This window comes from Oryza brachyantha, chromosome 9, assembly GCF_000231095.2.
Source record: "Oryza brachyantha chromosome 9, ObraRS2, whole genome shotgun sequence".
In the NCBI taxonomy this organism is placed as follows: domain Eukaryota; kingdom Viridiplantae; phylum Streptophyta; class Magnoliopsida; order Poales; family Poaceae; genus Oryza; species Oryza brachyantha.
Window position 1 is genome coordinate 14,309,769 of NC_023171.2, and position 15,450 is coordinate 14,325,218.

At 48.0% G+C, this 15,450-nt stretch overlaps 5 protein-coding genes across 5 annotated transcripts; 1 reads left to right on the forward strand and 4 right to left on the reverse strand.

The window, feature by feature from the left end:
• Positions 1-553: 553 nt before the first annotated feature.
• LOC102719232 (cation/H(+) antiporter 15-like) lies at positions 554-3,408 on the reverse strand. The gene is made up of 3 exons (XM_006661433.3): positions 3,171-3,408; positions 2,071-3,081; positions 554-1,976 (listed from the first exon to the last, which is right to left on the reverse strand). The coding sequence occupies exons 1-3, from the start codon at positions 3,324-3,326 to the stop codon at positions 705-707; spliced, it is 2,439 nt and encodes an 812-aa protein (XP_006661496.2). The 5' UTR covers positions 3,327-3,408; the 3' UTR covers positions 554-704.
• Positions 3,409-6,636: 3,228 nt separating this feature from the next.
• On the reverse strand, positions 6,637-7,423 carry LOC102710048 (auxin-responsive protein SAUR36-like). Its single transcript, XM_006660863.3, has one exon. The coding sequence runs from the start codon at positions 7,275-7,277 to the stop codon at positions 6,762-6,764; it is 516 nt and encodes a 171-aa protein (XP_006660926.1). The 5' UTR covers positions 7,278-7,423; the 3' UTR covers positions 6,637-6,761.
• A 1,482-nt stretch (positions 7,424-8,905) lies between these two features.
• Positions 8,906-9,515, reverse strand: LOC102709766 (auxin-responsive protein SAUR36-like). The gene has a single exon (XM_006660862.3). It carries the CDS (start codon positions 9,366-9,368, stop codon positions 8,955-8,957), a length of 414 nt encoding a protein of 137 aa, XP_006660925.1. The 5' UTR covers positions 9,369-9,515; the 3' UTR covers positions 8,906-8,954.
• Positions 9,516-11,344: 1,829 nt separating this feature from the next.
• LOC102719516 (probable pectinesterase/pectinesterase inhibitor 32) lies at positions 11,345-12,401 on the reverse strand. The gene is made up of 2 exons (XM_006661434.2): positions 12,113-12,401; positions 11,345-12,036 (listed from the first exon to the last, which is right to left on the reverse strand). Exons 1-2 carry the CDS (start codon positions 12,399-12,401, stop codon positions 11,345-11,347), a joined length of 981 nt encoding a protein of 326 aa, XP_006661497.2.
• A 1,221-nt stretch (positions 12,402-13,622) lies between these two features.
• LOC102711180 (auxin-responsive protein SAUR36-like) lies at positions 13,623-14,176 on the forward strand. The gene has a single exon (XM_006660865.3). It carries the CDS (start codon positions 13,703-13,705, stop codon positions 14,126-14,128), a length of 426 nt encoding a protein of 141 aa, XP_006660928.2. The 5' UTR covers positions 13,623-13,702; the 3' UTR covers positions 14,129-14,176.
• Positions 14,177-15,450: the final 1,274 nt, after the last annotated feature.

The following is a 15,450-nucleotide window of genomic DNA, read 5'->3' on the forward strand; positions in this document are numbered from 1 at the left end:
GAGATATGGTGTGGTAGTTTTATAGCACCGTTACTCTGAACTATTAATGTTGGTTTCTATGATTTTTGAACAATTTGGATGTAAAGGGTTAGCTAGCTGGGACTGAACTTGACGATGGTGGTAGGTGTGTGCAAGAGAGAGAGGCTACTGTGATCTATAGCTAAGGTGACGAGGTAGTTGACGGATGGCATTGAGGCCCCGCCACGTGAGTGATACAAAGGCTCCCATGCCTTCATGTGTGACATGTTAAGGATATAAGTTTAGCATCATCACAACGTTAAGGTGGCTCGACGTGGATAAGAGGTCAACGGCAACCACGTTGGTGCTGAAACGTTCAACCAAAGTGCCAACGTCCCTAGTGTTGAATTCACCGCCTATTTTTTAATGAAGTTTTTGGCAGATTCTAGTTCGAAATAAGTTTTTGAAAATGGTCAAATTTTAAAAAAATCAAACTTCTTGTGTTGTATTAGATTTTTTATTTTAATGCAATTCAGCTCGGGAAGTTCTCCCCGGTGATCTTTAAACTAAAAAAAGGAAAAGAGAAATCGACGTGTGGTCGTTGCTTTTGTTGATTATTTCGTTGTTGTTTTTTTTAAAGACTCGATTACAAAATTTGATCTACTCTTCTAAGCTCTAAATATGCACAGCTATAGTAATCCTCGAAGTTTACACTGATTTGATTACGTAGTGTCGTAGCGTGTCGGTCAGATCGCCGGCGGCGGCGTCTTCTGCTGCACGACGAGCACGGAGCCCATCTCGAGCGAGTCGTGCGACGCGAGGATCTCACCGACCGGGCCCACCTCCGCGCACTCGGCCCACCCGTCCAGCCCGACGACGAACTCCGGCGGCTGCCGCCCGCCGCGCCCCACCACGACGAGCGCGAACTCGACGGCCGTCCCGCGCAGCGCCGCCGCCACGTCCGCCGGCCCGCCCGCGGCCTTCTCCACGTACTCCCCGCGCTCCTTCGCCACGTACTCGCGGCGGAACGCCGACATGCAGCGGTCGTCGGGGTCGTCGTCTCTCTCGCCGGCGTCGTCGTGGACCACGACGGAGAGTATCTCATCGCCGCTGTCGTAGCTGTGGTCGGTGCTTGTCGTCGGGGCGCGACGGTCATCGCTGGCGATGTCCTGCGTGACGCCTAGCACGAAGCGGATTACGGTCAGCTTGATGACGTCGTTCTTGGCGAGGCGGCACGCGAACGCCACCGCCTCGCGGTCGTCGGGGCCTCCGAGGAAGACGGCGGCGACGCGGGTCCCCACCTTCTGGTCGCCTTGGCTCCTCGCCGTCGTCTCATCGCATTTTGATATCTTGGTCGGAAGCTGGAAGCTGGCGCCGCCGCTCCAGAACGGGCGGTCGGCGAAGATGCCGACGGTGCACGGGGCAAGCTCGAGCAGCTCGCGGTTGAGTTGGCAGCGGTCGTCTCGGCGGGAGACCATCTTGCCGTCGTAGCGCTGCTCTTTGTGGTACGGCATCAGCAGGAGGCCTGCGTGGACGTCCTTCATGCGGCGGCGGATCTTCTTCGCGTTCACGGCGGCGCCGCGGTCGGCGACGTCCACCTGGCGGATGCAGAGGCCGGTGACGGAGGTGAACACGTCGACGGCCCAGTTCACCAGGGTGGCGTCGTCGATGCGGCGGTCGACGTGCTTGTCGTCGTCCTGGACCCGCTGGTGGTAGCGCTTGGGGCCGACTTGCTTGCGACCGGCGTCGAACAGGTGGAGGACGTGGATGGTGGGCTGCGCGCGAGGCGTCGTCGCCAGGAGCTCGAGGAGGCTGAGCATGGCCGGCGCACCTCGCGCGCTGTGCACGCAGGCGAGCATGCGCAGCTCCTTGTCCGGCGGGAGGTGTTCGAGTGCCTGGTCGCTGCACGCGTACGCCTCCTTCTCCTTGCGGAACAGCACGGCGAACACCGGTCCGGCGATGACGGTGCTAATGATGCTACCGACGACCATCGCCATGAGCGCCTGCTCCGCCCAGATCTGCAAGCATCACGAAGCAGTGATGCCATTGTTCTAGCTATACTAGCTAGGATAGGCTTTGCCATGAATGGCGCGAAGCGAATAAATACACTACCCCTTCCGAGCTGGCGAAGCTCATGTCGATCATGTTGACGTGGCCCTTGATGTTGAGCAGGACGCCGAGGCGGAGGGCGTCGGCGAGCGGCATCTTGAGGTACCTGGCGGCGCCCATGGTGCCGAGGCACTTGCCAACGAGGCCGAGCAGCGTGAGGAGGACGGCGGGCACGACAATGGCGCCGGACATGGCGCCGAAGTTTATCCTCATGCCCATGGCGCCGAAGTAGAAGGGCAGGGCCAGGGCGTGCAGCGGGTAGGCGATCGCGTCCATGACGCTCCTCGCCGCGGGCCCTTGCCTCGGGAACGCCAGCCCCAGCAGGAGGCTCGCCGGCACCCCGTCGAAGCCCGCGTGCTCCGGGTAGTTGCCGATGAACGAGACGGCGACGAGCAGCAGCACCAGCTCCCAGTTCCCGATGCGGTGCCGCCCCGCGTTGCGGCGGTTGATGAACGCCACCACCGGCCGGAGCACCGCCATGGCGACCCCCACCTTGACGAGCGCCAGCACGCCCATCCCCAGCCGCTCCGACGCGCTGTACCCCGGCGTCCTGCTGGAAGCCAGCTTCATGCACGAGAATACCCCTTCCCCGACGATGCAGATGATGTTGGTCGCGATCGCCGTGGCGACGGCGAGCCGGCCGCCGCCCGTGGCCGTGATCCTGAGCTCGGCGGCCATCCGCGAGACGTCGACGGAGGCGGTGTTGGCCAGCGTCAGCATGAGCACGGCGGCCAGCAGCTCGGGCGACCTGACGGGGGTGTGCATCATGCTGCCGTATATTCCGCCGGAGACGAACGCCGCGAGGAGCAGGCAGGTGGCCACGCTCGCGTACGTGACGATGGTGCACCGGTGCATGTCGTTCCAGAGCGCGGCGAGGTCGGCCTCCAGTCCGACGTAGAAGATGTAGAAGATGCGCGCCTCGGAGACGTACCACCCGTACGTGTCCTCCACGTTCTCGACGTCGACGTGAACGATCATCTCGTGCAGGCCGAGGCTACCCACCACGACCCCCGCCTGTAAGAACCACGCACCGTTTCGATCCAATCAAATGCGAGGCCGACGGATTCCGGGAGGTAGAAGATGATCGCGTCGTGCGTGCGTACGATGATCTGGGAGATGGCGCTGGGCAGGTTGTGCCGCCGGAGCGAGAGGTGGATGAACTTGCCGAGCACGACGACGGCGGCGCCCTGGATGACGATGAGGAACAGCGTGTCAAGGGACACGTTCTGCACGGCGCAATCGACCGATCGACCACCCATCGATCCCGGCAGAATGCCGGCGAACGGCGGCGCGGGGAAGGAAGGATCAGGCGGCCCGGCCGCTCTCCTCTCCGGGGTGGCGAACGTGCGGAGGAGACGGCGGCCTGCAGCTCGCGCGTGCGCGGGATGTGCGGTGTTGAGGTGGAGATCTCCTCTCTTTGGTCGTTTGTTCGTTCGTGGTGATTGGTTTGGCTCTGGATGGACGGACGGACGGCCATGGCGAGGTGGCGGGCGTTGGCGGTTGTGCACCGCATCGGAGAAAGGTATTTAGACTGGCCATGTAGCCGTGCACCACACCGTACATGAAAAATACTGTAATTTCCACGCGAAAATCTGGATTTTTTTTGGATGAAACGACTCATGAATTGCAAAGTAGGAGTATTTGAGATGTGATCATATGAAGCAGCGCAAAAGATCGCGATAGAAATTTTCATAAACAGTTCACACGACGCAATTAAAAGTCTTTGAATCCTTGCAACATGGCAACGATCAATAGGGAATAAGGGTGATCATTTGAAAAAAGCCAAACTATATACTTGCAAATAAAAAATAATTTATTAATAAAACCTTCATATGCTTTATTCCAAGCAATCTAAAAGCCAAAAACTTCAATAAAAAATCTTAAAATTAAATCTAAATTCAAAATAAAAAAAGAAAATCAAATTTTGGCTTAAAGTCTCAACAGAAATGAAAAGATAGGATGAACATCAATAATACATCATGAGGATGATCAGTTGAGCTGGTTGCGTCGTCGTCGTCGGGCCTCTCTCATTAGATCATGATCATCCCTTCTTCTCCGTTGCCGTCGTCCCATTTGCCTCCCCCTTTCTCCGCCGATGCCCCCACCGACGTGCGGGGGCGCTAGTTCTTTGGGGTTGGACTTGGACGAGTGGGCGGTGCAGAGAGAGGTGGGTTGGAGAAGAAATTACTCCCTCCGTTCCTAAATGTTTGACGCCGTTGACTTTTTTATATACGTTTGACTATTCGTCTTATTTAAAAAAATTACATAATTATTAATTGCTTTCATATTATTTCATTTATTGTTAAATGTACTTCCATGCATATATATATAACTTTACATATTTTATAAATAAATTAATAAAATAAATAGTCAAATATGTGTTAAAAAGTCAACGGCGTCAAACATTTGTGGATAGATGTAGTGCATTGTAGTAAGGCCGAGACGAAGGCCCAGCAGCTGAGATGGGCTAGAGTGTGTGGGCCTGAATTTCTGCTGTGGATGGTGGGCTGGGCATCTGTGGTCCACGGGCCGTAAGCCTTTTCATCTACTTCTCTCTTGCTTGCTTTACGATGGACCAGCAACGGGCACCCTGGCGGCGACCCACCCCGGAGACCGGACGGCCGGCTGGACGGCGGCGGCCCGCCGGTCGAGTTCCACCACCACCACCACCACCACCACCACCACTGCGAGAAGCACAACGCGGAGGCGCCACCCTGGGCTCGGGCTCATCCACAGCATCATCGGATTCCGATTCCCAGCCCAGTGCGGGGCCATGGACTCACGGCGGACCTCCGCCGCGCCGTCTCCCTCGATCTCCCTCTCGCCTTACGGCCGGCGCCCCCAGCTTGTCCCAGGTACGTGACCACTTGAGTGAAGCGCTGATCATGTTGTTGCGGTGGTGGAGTGAGCGATGGGCGCGTGACTCCACCCACCACCACCACCACCACCACCACCAGGGTTTATTTCGGTTGCTATCCTCAAATCGAAAACACCAATGAATTGCATAAAACACTTTGCCCTAGTAATTTTGTGCTTCAGCTATTAATTTTTTCAGTAGCTTCATTATTCATATCAGGTACTATGTGGATTTGGTTGGACTGGCTATATTAATAGTCATGGCAATTCACAAGACCATCAGCTTTTAACTTCTCAATCATTAGTTTTTCAATCTTTAGAACTGAAATACGAGGCTAGCATTACTACTCCTGCACATTAATGCATACCAATGTGGTCGCAATCAGAATATTTTGTGGCCTGCAGCATAACCCTGTATACAGCTGACTCATCCCGCGTCGCAGTCTTATCTCTAGTTAGAGACTTGGCTGTAATCTATAAAATTTCGTATTGCGTAGAAATTTTAGATGAAGGGGCTATGCCAGGAATTCAGTTTTTACTAAACATATAGACATATAATTCTGTTCATTGGTAACTGGTTCTATAGAGCTATCAGTTTTGCTCACATGCATATTCCAGAGGCTGGTCCCTTGCAACTTGCATCATCAGGGGCCTGATGCCAACTATCCTAAGTTCCTAACGGTATATAATTATGTATTCATTCATTTTTGTATAGGTTAGTCGAAATTTATATATTGCTATAGAGTTTATTTTTTGAATGGTTCACCGGAGGGGATTGCTATAGAGTTTATTGTCATGTACTATTATAACAGATGAAGCTCTACTCTTATTTTTGCCCTAAAAGATGGAGCATATCACAGGGTTGTATGGTAACTTCCATGGTGTAAATGCAGTCCTCTGCATGGATGTGTTGATGTGTAGTGGTACACTTGGATACTGCTGATATCATCACCGGTGTAGAGGATAATGATCTCGTTACTCATGTTATGTTCTTTATTGTTAGTTTCATAGTACTAGCTTACTAGGTCCTGTCTATGTAGTACTTTCTGTGGGGTCTAGTGGAAAGCGCTTTTTATGGAATCTAATTTTGAATTCTTTCTTAGGGACCATTGGATAAGTGTGAGAGAATTATACCTGCACCTTCATAGTAGTATTCAGGGAATCTTTTTGGATGCCAAAATACGTCAGCTGAAAGCTACCATGATGTACTGCTGTCAAGTGTAAGTTACTACTACGTATGAGGTAAAATCGTATTCTCAGTTTTCAGGCCTGATCCTAAAGAGTGGTTCACATATTGTAATTTTTTTCCATGACATCAATAAGGAGTTCTTTTTAATAAAGAAGGCATCACTTCATGTGCATATTGTCATATGATGTGTTTGATTAAAGAGTGAATCATTTCTCATTTCAGTCGTTTTAAGATGGGGTTAATTCCTGAGGTGACCTATGTTGGTTTTCAGTATCTTCCTATGCCTCACAAGTCTCAAGTCTCAACAGCATAGGATTGCACGCCTTCACTATAGAAAATTAAGAGGGAAAGCTATAACAGTTGCTTAGAACCTTGCTAAAATATTTACTACACTCTGGTACAATGGAATCTTTGAGCCCTGGAGTGAACCATCAACTAAGTAGTTCATATCTGTAAGATAGCCTCAATATTTCTCCAAAATATCAAAAGTGGATTGTTTTTTAAGTAAAATCAATACTGTAATATTGAACCAACTGCAGAATTGCATTTCTTTGCTTCCTTACTAGGTATATACATCTATTTACACACTACATTTCATTAAGAATTACCAAAAACGATCGCACATCATGAAGACAGTGCATCTCAGTAGCTAAAATATAGCTAGTGACCGGCTAAGACCAACTGAAACCATGCTGGTGCTACTCTTGTAATTACAAGGCATCACGACAGAGCTCACAACTGCCTGCTCCACCTCTTCCGAGGGTTTTCTGCTAAGCAAGCACATCACATACTCCATCACCGCTGCCTCACAAGGAAGTGTGATCCTTTCTTCACCTGTGAATCCAAATTCATCCTCAGACAACCTTAGGAGTTCCCCAAACACAGTTGTCCTGAGATATGCCAATGGAACCTCAAATCGCTCTCCATCAGTTGTATAAATGATGCAGTGGCCCTTATCTGCAATGGATGATGAACACCGCAGGTTGCCATCTTTGGTTGCTCCCATGGCCGTCAGCCTCCGCCTCCCAAGAGCTGCCATATGTTGCCACTTCTTTGCCAGTTGAACTAGCCTCTTAGGGTTGATCATGGCGTACTTCTTCTGATGAGATAAGTTTTTGATGTGGTGTTTTGGTACTTCAGTTTTATGGATGGTTTGAAGAGGCATATGCAAGTTTCAGGACTTATATAGCACAGAAAGGAAAATTGTAGCCATATGCTACTGATTTGTGTAGCCGTCAATATGACTATTTAGTCAGAGAGAAAACCATGAACTTTATCTTCCTAAAGGTTGCTATCTCATTCCTCATGATTGAGTTCGATTCCCACTTTGCTTCTTAGCCTACTTGTGCACTTTGGGGTCCGCTCTATTTATCTCTTCTCTGTGTCATTCTTATCCTCTCATTATGGTAGCCTGTTTCCTACTTACTGCTTTTACATTTGTAATGGGTTACATTTCTATTGAGGTGGACAGAGTGCATTTGAACATTTTATCAGGAATTATTTCAGGACTACTGCACCAAGAAGAGCTGGTTTTCGCATTTTGTATCCTGTGGTTTGTTAATAACTGAAAATCATGGATAAAGTGTCAAATATCCAAGTAAAAGGTTCAAATTGTAATCAATTCTTTGTTTACATTCGGTTAACCCATCGCTTCAACAGACCTAGCTACACAGCCTTAATTCGATTTTTTACATAAACAATTTTATCTGGTCTCTGGGGCTTTTTACTCATTTAAGCTTTGGCTGTTCATCGCTTGATCCTCAGAATATCTGTGGTCTACAAAACCATAGATTTTTCATGCCTTTATCTTATTTCCTCGACTGCTTCCGTACCTGCTGTTCAGCTCTTCAGTTTACCAATCTCAGTGGTTTACAATCCATAGATTCTACCTTCATTCTGTTCTTTGTGGACTGTCAGCCTATTAGCTATCCAACTTCAGCATGTAGCCAATTTTATGTTCAAATGGAGGTTCCATCTGCAGACACTGTATTCTGGTTTCAATCAAGTTCAATTGGCGATCGTTCTATCTGGTGTGCATAGTATGTGCTTTTCCCCATCTCATAGGTTATCGGTTGTTCTATGGGCCCACTAGGAATACGGTAAGGCTGGAATCTCAAGTAGATATCAGCGTTTGTTTTTTTTGGTTTTCTCATGAGGGGGCACGGGTGTTTTCAGTTTTCCCCTTAGTGTGCACGGCACGATTTTTCCCCTTTTTCTCCCGAGGGCACTCGCTACAATCGATGTGGGTGAGAGGGAGGACAGACAGCTGCGCTTTTTAGTAGTAGAGACATTCTTTGTGGTTTTTACCAATGATGACTTTTAACATACTCTAGATGGCATATCAGCATGCAAATCAAACCACATAATTGTATTTTGTGCTGGTATATATTTTCTGACTACTAAATGTTCCATTGCATTTTGAAGAACAATTTTATTATTGTAATGACTGCTTCAATATTATTTATAAAATTCTAAAAGAACTGCATAGATAATAAAACTGCAGAGCAGCAAACTTGTTAAGCAGTTAGTAGTTTGCACCAATCAGTAGCATAGCAGTACACTTATAAATGGTAATTGTGCCCCTTAGTTTCTACGGTGTAAAATATGTACTCCTAGATTGAAGCCTGTGGTTTGAAATCAATCAGTTCCTCATGCCCTATGGGGCTAATGTTAGTTCATGCTCAATACCATTAGCATAAAAAACAGTAAGCTGCAATGCTGGTTTGCCAATGCTTTGTTTCCATTCTCGTGTATTGAGCTGTTTTTCACTATTATCAAAACAAGAAAAAGAAAATGGGACAATGAACAGTGCAAAATTATGTGTGTGTGTGTGTATATATCTTCAGGAGCTACAAACTGCTAATTGTTGATGCAATGTCACAGGTGGCACTGTACAGCTTGAATTTTGGCAAGACATCACTACAGAGCTCAGGAACGCCCTCTCAACTTCCTCTGATGCATTTCTCCTCAGCAAACACATGACATACTCCATGATGGCTGCATCACAGGGCAGTGTAATCCTTCCGTCACTGGTGAACCCAAATTCCTCTTGGGACATCCTCAGGAGTTCGCTGAAGACTGTTGTTCCGAGGTATGCCAATGGCACCTCAAACCGCCTCCCCTCTGCTGTGTACACGGTGCAGTGGCCCTTGTCTGCAACTGGAGAACTCGTGCCGCAGTTATCGTCTTCCCTGGTGGTCGTCTTGACCCTCTGCAACCTCCTCGCTAGCTGAGCAAGCCTCTTGGGGTGGATCATGGCTGGTTGTTCTTGGCTCTCAGGTATGTTTCTTAGGAATGCTTAGCTTTTGGCTTTGTGGATCAAGTGATTGTTGTCTTGGTAGCTAGCTCAAGAATATATAGGCATAGAGAGAGTTTATAATCTACATCTAGTGCTGTATGACTAATTGACATTTGCACTTTTGCAGGGGACAAGGCCATGCGCGCGATGTGTTTAAGTTGTCTCCAACAGGAGGCAGCGAGATTCCGATCAGAATTTTGCTGGGCCATCACTTTGGTGCACTGGGGAGGCAACAGTAATGGATTAGTGGCTGGTTTATCAGATACGTACTACAGTACTTGCTGCTGAACTGGGCATAGCTGCAAAGGTTTATTGCTTTTAAGCAAACATGATCAGCTCATCTCCAAATATCTTGATACAGGAAGGTGAGCTGAATTTAACACCTCCATAGAAGCTGGACTTTTTTTGCCGGTTCGGCTGAAGAGAGGCAGGCAGAGCACGAAGGTTCGGGGAATCGTTTTTCAGATTTTTCCTGAGCAGATTCAGGGTTCAGTTCCCTCGTGCTTTTTGGCGTGTACTCACTGCACTTACAACTGCAGTTGCATGTGGCCGGTGGTTAGGCTGTTTCTTGCAACAACACAGCTTGCTCGATCGACAGTCCCATATCTCAGTTTCCAGCAATTGTTTGTATCTTGATTTGTAGCATCGCACATGTGACGGCTATGGTTGGCATCTTCCGTACATTTTCCAATGGGTCTACATCCAGTTCGCAATCGTCAAGCCATCGGTTTTAGCCGGAAAGTTCAGGTTTTGTCAGGTTGCTGACCCTAGTTTCAGTGAAGTGACACTCGTGCAACTTTTGAAGGCTCTATTGTTGTAATCATCAGTTAATGTGCTTGGACTGTTGGACTTGGACATCTAGGACTGGGATGAATATATCAGAATATTAGATGTACCAAAACTAATGATTTTTTCTTTCTGCCATTCGAGGCTTGGTAACAATCCTTAGTTTACTCTTAGTGCCTGATCGTTAGTCGGATTGTGCTACGTACAGGCAGTCGAGTGAATTTGTTAGTTTTTTTTTCTTTTTTTTTTTGCAAAGATCATATAGCGTACTAGAGATGCTATCTTTTTTGTATTTGCAGGTTTGGTAAAAATCCTGAAGGTTTGTTTACTCTGTAATCTGAATGTCTGATGATTGTTTGGATTGTGCTAATCTGGCCACTGGCGGCCGTGCTCCACGTCGACAGAGCCGCATCTCGCTATTTCGGGCTGATTTGCTAGCAAGGCCGTACGACCACGGAGTATGGAGTGGCCCAAGTTGGCCCACATGAAGCAGTCTCTCGCGTTGGGCTTTTAAGTGATCAACCAAGAGCAATGACGGCCAACAGGCAGGTTGCAGACCACAATGCAAGGTGATAATTGTTTGTATGTTATTAGCAAAAATTTAAATTTTTTAATCTTAAATTTGAAGTTCATTTTGAACTTTTTTTAGTTTTGTATAAAGAGACTCGAAAGAGCCCTGCTTTTACTGAAAGAAAAATGAGCGTCTACTGAGATTACCAGTTTACATCCAGGCATACAGATTATTCGGCCAACCACACCGACTTAAGTGAGTAGCAAACTCAACGGAACTAAACAGGGGTAAAGAAAACTACGACTGAAGTCAAACAAAGGCTATAAAAATAAGTTTCTTTTATAAAAGCTTATTTTATAATCTTTGTTTTAGATCGCTAGAATACGTATATAAAAAAAATATTCACATTATTTTTCATTTGTAAATAGACCGGCCTATGTGCGTAACCTTCGATACAACTGTATATATACATATTAATCACGAATCCAATGACACAATTGAAGTTCTGACAATAGTAACACGACTAATTAAGTACTAGGATATGGATATATACACAGAACTAGTACCACAGATTACTAATATCTATTGAGACCTGAGACTAATTTGATGACTAAGCACTGCTTGATCGTCGATCAAATCAAAGGCCAGGATCGTGCTCCACTCCTTTGGGAATCCACAGGTTCCCCTGGATGAAGCTGTCCACTGTGAACTTGGCAGCCTCGGATGCGTCCTCGATGACATGGAAACCAGGCCACTTCACGCGCCCACTCACGTTGCCACCTTCTCCTTCGTTTCTGTACTCTCCGTAGTACACGTTGGACAGGTCGCCGCCGCCGCCGCTCCAGGGGAGCCATCCCTTGGGGTGGATCACGCTGGACATGGTGCACTCCATGAACACCACGCGCGAGAATGGCCCCCATGGCCGACCGAGGTAGGTCTCCACGCCGGTGGCGCGGAGGAGGTCGTCGTCGGCGCGCACGTCGCAGTGCTGGAACGAGAAGCCGGTGGTGGTCTCTGCCGCCGAGCCGCGGGACTGCGCCGTGATGGTGTTCTGCTGGCCCGGGAGCGGGAGCCGGGCGAGGACGGTGCAGCGCTGGAAGACGGCGGCGGCGTCGCCGAAGATGAAGTCGACGGTGCCGGAGATGCGGCACTCGCGGTAGAGCTGCCTGCCGCTCTTGGCGTACAGCGTGTCCTGGTACCACCTCATCTCGCAGAGGTACACGACGGAGCTGTCCGAGGTGGACATGAGCGCCACCGCCTGGTGGTTCTCCGGCCCGGCCGTGTTCTCGATCGTCAGCTCACGAGCCATGAAGCCATTGCCTTCAACACATGCATGCACGTACGGTGTTAGTACATATTATCACACACGAATTAGAATGAACAATGAAAAACGAGATGCACTTACTGAGGGTGGCCGTCTTGAACGTGGTCAGGCCGCCGCCGCCGCCGCCGACGCTTTGATGAGCAGAGATGATCGTAGCACCCATACCGTCTCCGAGAAGCGTCAGATTCCGTACACCCTTGCCTATAGTCACGGCCTCGTTGTAGATTCCTTTCTTGATATGTATCACATACCTTTTGGTGCTCTTCAATGGCACGGCTGCAACCACGGCGGCGATGGTGGTGTAGTTGCCGGAGCCGTCGGCTGCCACCACGGCGTCCACGGCGACCGGGGGGCTATCCTGGACACCCATACAATACCAGCTATGTACGTAGTATGGCCTTCTGACTAATATGATCACGTATCAAGCTGATGAAACCTCTAACTGGTTGTTTTCGTTGGAGCCTTCCCTAGTTTCGCGTTGATGATGTTGCAATGCAGAAGATTTGTGTTGATCGATGATGAAGCTGATGAACTCAATCTGGATTTGATGGTTTGACGACGGACCCGCTGCTCTGAATTTATAGGTTACGAGCGATCTTCAAAATGGAAACTTTAAACAGCGAGACGAACTCCAACTCTGTCGGATAAAAAAGGATAGTGACGAACGCTAGCTGATCTCTGTTTGGATGGATCGACCAAGACAGAGGAAAGGATAGTGACGAACTAGACATTTGAAGCTTTCAACTTTTATATCGGCACTTGCCTTTTTGTACTGTATCGTTATCATATTTCACGCATTATCTAAAAAAAATTCCTTTTTCTCAGACAGCAGCAGTCCGAAGCGAACGTGGCGCAGGGGAGAAGATCAGAACAGGACGACGACCTTCTTGCCACGCCTTACCTGGAATGTCTCTGTTTTTGGCCAATCCTGTCCCGGCGAACTTTTCATGCAGTTTCTTGTTTTCTGGAGAGTGGCGAGCAGCTAGCTCTCTTGCTGGATGAAACTTTGGTGCAATGAATTTATATCTCAACTGGAAGAGCTCCGTGATCTGACAGCGAAATGAGCACGGTGCCTGCAAGGTCAGATTTTGATGGAGATCGAAGCCGCCGGCGCCAGCCGACCGCGAGCGGCATCGCCACCGCGGCCTATTGGCGACTGCCATCATATGACGTCATGATTCAGCTATTTCAGCCGTCCTCTTTCAGTATCAAAACCAGGGGCATCGAAACAATTCAGACAAGAAAACCATGCATGGGTTGAATGGATTCAGTTCCTCATGCAACGACACAATTCAGACATGTATGGTGATGAGGAGGTCCCAGACTCTGGGCCATGGAGGCATGGATCACCAATCATCCCTGCAAGTAGCTAGCAGTAGCAGTGACTCCATCACTCACCGCTCTGGCATTCACCAAAACAGCCGGTCCCAATGGAAGTCTCATCAAACTCTCAATGATCCAGCAACCTTGCACCTAGAAACACCACTCATGGCCTTGTCTCCTGGCCCATCCCATCCACTTGAACTTTACCTTCAATGATCTTCACCTATATATTCTTGGCCAGCTGAACATACGCATCCACTTCATTCAGAAACAAGATACAAGCAACCTAAGCATTGAGCCTCAGATCAACAGAGTGCAGCTAGTTCAGCCAAAAAACGCACAAGAACCATGATCCATCCAAAGAAGCTTGCCCAGCTGGCCAAGAAGTTGCAGCAGAGGATGGCGTCTGCTGGTGGCAGCCGACAGAAGGCGGGACTCCCGGCCGACGATTGCTGCAGCACGGCGTCCCTCGCCGTCGCCGGCAAGGGCCACTGCGTGGTGTACACCGCCGACGGGGAGAGGTTCGAGGTGCCATTGCCATACCTCGGCACCGCGGTCTTCGGCGAGCTCCTGACCATGTCCCGGGAGGAGTTTGGCTTCGCCGGCGACGATGGCAGGATCACGTTGCCGTGCGATGCATCAGTGATGGAGTACGTTTTGTGTCTGCTTCGGAGAGATGCCTCTGAAGAGGTTGAGAGGGCGTTCTTGAGCTCCATGCCGAGGCCTTGCCGCAATCTCGAAGTGCTCAACAATCAACTTGCTGTTTGTACATAGCTCACCATGTAAAATGTTAGGATTATTACAAGAAATGAATCATTTCGATCGCACAATTTTTCTATCAAAAATTCTTGCTTTATTGTCTGAAGCCTAAAATCTGAACTCTGAACTCGTTGATTTTGGGATGCCTATGCGCGTTAAGGACCGTCGGATTAACATCCGCACAGTGTGAATCGACGGGAGAGGGGCAACGTGGGGGAAACGTTTTTAAACTTTTATGTCCCTTAATTTATTGGGGTTCTCTAAATAGTTACTGTTTTTTTAAAAATAAGAAGGTAGATTAATATGGGAAAAATAGATTGTACAAATTATGTGTATGCTATTTAGAGATTTATTTGTTATATTTTTAAAATATAGAAGTAATATTGAATTTGTATATTTTGGGGTAATATATCTTATACTCTTTTTTTTATTTGACACTATTGAATTTTGATTATATTTTTGATCATTCATCTTATTTAAAAAAGTTACATAATTATTTGTTATGATTTAATTTATTACTAAAAACATTATAAGACTGACTTAAAATTTCATATATTTGTATAAAAATTTAAAATAAACGACCAACTATAGATTTAAAGTTAATAACGTTAAATAAAAACATTAATGTGTCTTCATAAATTTTGTATGACTATAAATTACCTTTCGTCCTAAAAGGTGGGTTCTTTGAGGGGGGTCGCGCGCGCCGCCGCCGGCCGCCACTTGCCACTGCGGCTTCACGCCGGCGCGACCGTCGTGGAGTCCGTAGCGCTTCCCTGAAATCTGGGAGCGCGCTTGACGGAGGCTGATCTGGGCGGGTGTCAGCGCCCGCGGAAGTGTGCTCGCGGCATCTCATCGGCTCGATTCTAGGGCATTTCTGCGTGATGTGGTGAGGGTTTTGAATCGAGGTGGACTATCTAATTTGTATTGTTTATTTGCAGCTCTATATGCAAAGATTTGTTGATGGCTTGCTCATTTGTTCTATTAAACACGTTTAAGCTTGGGCATATACTGCACGCTTTTCTGGAATCGCAAACAACATGATTGTTTTTCTGGTAGATGTAATAGTTGTCCCTCTAATTCTCCCTTTTCTTCTAAACAAGCATGAGATAGTGATGTATGATAAAGAGATATTACGACTGGAAGTGATCATTAGACAGATGTTAGTATGAGCAGAATGGAGAAATCCTTGCCTAAAAATAACTAAAGCTTGAAGAACTGATGCCTACAGGTTATTTAGAGTAGAAAAGTAGAATTCTGCTATCTTCTGATTGCGGGAAGTTGCTCCTTTCTTTTTGTCGGGCCGACCCAACTGGGCCGGCCAAATTGAATTAAGAAAG